Genomic DNA, 2,788 nt, shown 5'->3' with positions numbered 1-2,788 from the left:
CAAAAATCACTCGCACACACACAAACACACGCAGACGTGCACACACACTGTCACCTAACAGTGATTAATGAGCGCTCTCCGGTGTGTGTGTGAGATCATACTGCTGTGACTCTGGTTCACAGAGCACCAAGAATTCCTCAAGGGAATGTCCAGTCAAATATATTATAACAGAGCAACAGGAGGCAAGAAGAGAGTATTCGTGTATGTGTGTGTGTGTGTGTAAGCATGTGTACGAACATATGTGAAAAAGTGCGTTCAGGTAACAGGACAGAAAGGGAGAGCAATGGAAATGAAATGAGAATGGTTTTTATCGCTATTGGAAATGTGAAGGATTACAGTGAGACCTGGAGAAATGTTCACTCTCACTCTCACATAGCAGGATAACACTTACACTCACCCCACACCTCACAAAATGTCACACAAAACAAGGCACACCGCAAATGGATGAGTTTAGCTGGATATCAGTTTTACAGTGACCCATATTGCTCGTTCGCCCAAAATAGTGCTGGTGCTCCGTCTCAGAACAGGGCAGAACCATTGACTAGAGAACCAAAAAACTGAATGTTATAATATAATCTGCCCATAAAATAATCATAGCACACTGTCTTTGCTTACAAGTCGTACTAGTTTTAAAAACATAATTTTAAAATCTTGAAAAAAAAAATTTTCAATTAATTAAATTTTTTTTTTAGATTTTTTTTTAAATTCCTTAAAAAAAAAACCAAGCTGTGTGTGAATTTTTTTTTTTTTTTTTTTTTTGTAAATCATGGTAAAAATGTTTGATAGCCATTATTTTTTGCTCAGAAAAAATAAAATTAAACAGGACACAAGGAAAAAAAACTGTAAATCTGTATTAAACTTGTCTCATTTGATGCTTGAAAAACCCTTTTTGTCTTTCACCCATACATATATTCATACTGCATTTGAATTTAAGAAGAACTGCGATGTATTTAAAGTGGGATGTATTTAGGAAAATCTTTTGTGTGTTTGGATGTTTAATGAATTGTTCGTAAGGCAAAATTTTGAAAATGGTCATGCGTTCACATTTAGGGTCATTATAAGCACGTCTTTATAACTGAGGCCTCTGGAGGTGGTGGGGGGCATCTCAATGGACAGGAGTCGTTGAGTTGTCGTCCTGCACACAAGAGCAGGATTGTGTGGTTCGCCCCCCTCACCACAGCCTCATCGCTGCATAAGGACGCTTGTGTGTGCTGTGCGCCCCACCTCTGCCCAGCCTTCTCAATCACACCCAAACCTTCTGTTTGCCAAGTCATATTTGCGTTGATTTAAATCTATTACATTAAAACTTCAATGACCTTGAGACACCATTTGTCTTAATCACTCTGCTTTGCAGCTGGTTGTGCGTAAATAGTTTTTTCCTTTATGAAAGCAGAACTGCATGATAATATAGAATTGCAATACCATATCACATCCTTCTACCATCTGGCTATGTGTCAGTGGGTGTGGCTCATGTTGGCCTCTTTGCTCTTTACTCAAGTCTGATGCATGCTTTCGCAGTACATGCACTGTATCTTCTGAAATACAGCTGCTCAAAAAGACTGAATGCAAACTCAGCAATGGCAGCACTGTGATGGTTTTAACTGGGGTGAGTGAGGATTATTGATCTGTGAAATGATCAGAGTTACTGTATATATATATATTGTAAAGACGTGGACTCTCAAGGCATGATATATGAGAGCTTATTTAATGTCAGAGTGCATGAATATGCATGAGTGCTGATGGTAGGTGGCATTTTCTCATGGTGAAAGCCAGATTTTATTTTAAAATGGCTCTCACTGACGAATGAACAGTTACATGATTTTTGTGATGTCTCCCTTGAGGTGTTAATAATCAAACATGACCATTATCATTTAGTGATGTATAATGCTCTAATGGTTTGGAGGCATGAGAAAACTATTAGAATTGCATTAGTAATGCATTATGGGTTTATACCGAGTAGTGATGTTAATTCTTTAATCTTTATTAATGCGTTTATTTTGAAATAATATAAAAAAGGTATTTTTTTCTTTTAAAAAAAATATATATAATCTTTTTTTATAGTTTAACCTAAAATACTTTAAAAAGTTCATGTGATATTTGTCAGCTGCTTATTTGAGTCTATATTTTGATATAGATTCATATTTTTCATATATACAATACTGTTCAAAAGTTAAGGGTCAGTAAGATTTTTATTTTTTTTAAATTTATACTTTTATTCAGTAAGGATGCAATAAATTAAGAAAAAGTGACAGTAAAACATTTACAGTGCTACAAAATATTTCTATTTCAAATAAATGCTGTTCTTTCTCAAATTTCTATTCATCAAGGAGTCCTGAAAAAAGTATCACAAAAATATTAAGCAGCACATGCTTTCAACATTGACAATAATAACTGTTTCTTGAGAAGCAAATCAGCATATTAAAATGATTTCCGGTCATGTGACACTGAAGACAGCTTTGCCTTCACAGAAATAAATTTAGTAAATTAATAAATTAAATTCAGCAGTATATTAAAATATATATTATTAAAATATAATTAATTAATAATAATAATTAACAAATTAAAATTATTTTAAATTGTAATAATGTTTTACAATATTAGAGTTTTACTATATTTTTAGTCAAATAAATCCAGACTTTTGAGCATAAGAGACATACAAGATTTTTAATGTTTCAAAAACATAAAAATAATCCTACTGACCCAAACATTTGAATTGTAGTGGTGAATATATATATATGAGGGGCCGTACAAGCCATAATTCATTCTGGCACTCTCACACACTTACATT

General features: G+C 33.6%; 1 protein-coding gene across 3 annotated transcripts in view; it reads left to right on the top strand.

Moving 5' to 3' along the window:
* slc35a3b (solute carrier family 35 member A3b) overlaps nt 1-2,788 on the top strand; it is a 39,145-nt gene that overhangs the window by 9,581 nt on the left and 26,776 nt on the right. The window contains exon 1 of one of the 3 annotated variants that reach the window (XM_016513795.1): nt 1,539-1,606. The exons of the other annotated variants lie outside the window; for them this stretch is intronic. Coding sequence (XP_016369281.1) covers nt 1,592-1,606 — 15 coding nt within the window. The 5' untranslated portion in view covers nt 1,539-1,591. Of the gene's footprint in view, nt 1-1,538; nt 1,607-2,788 lie in introns of those variants that run through there. 3 annotated transcript variants of the gene reach the window in all.

This window comes from Sinocyclocheilus rhinocerous, unplaced genomic scaffold (genome assembly GCF_001515625.1).
Source record: "Sinocyclocheilus rhinocerous isolate Xijiao unplaced genomic scaffold, SAMN03320098_v1.1 scaffold2341, whole genome shotgun sequence".
Classification (NCBI taxonomy): Eukaryota; Metazoa; Chordata; class Actinopteri; order Cypriniformes; family Cyprinidae; genus Sinocyclocheilus; species Sinocyclocheilus rhinocerous.
Note: the sequence above shows the minus strand (reverse complement) of the source record. Positions and strands in the feature narration are given on the sequence as shown.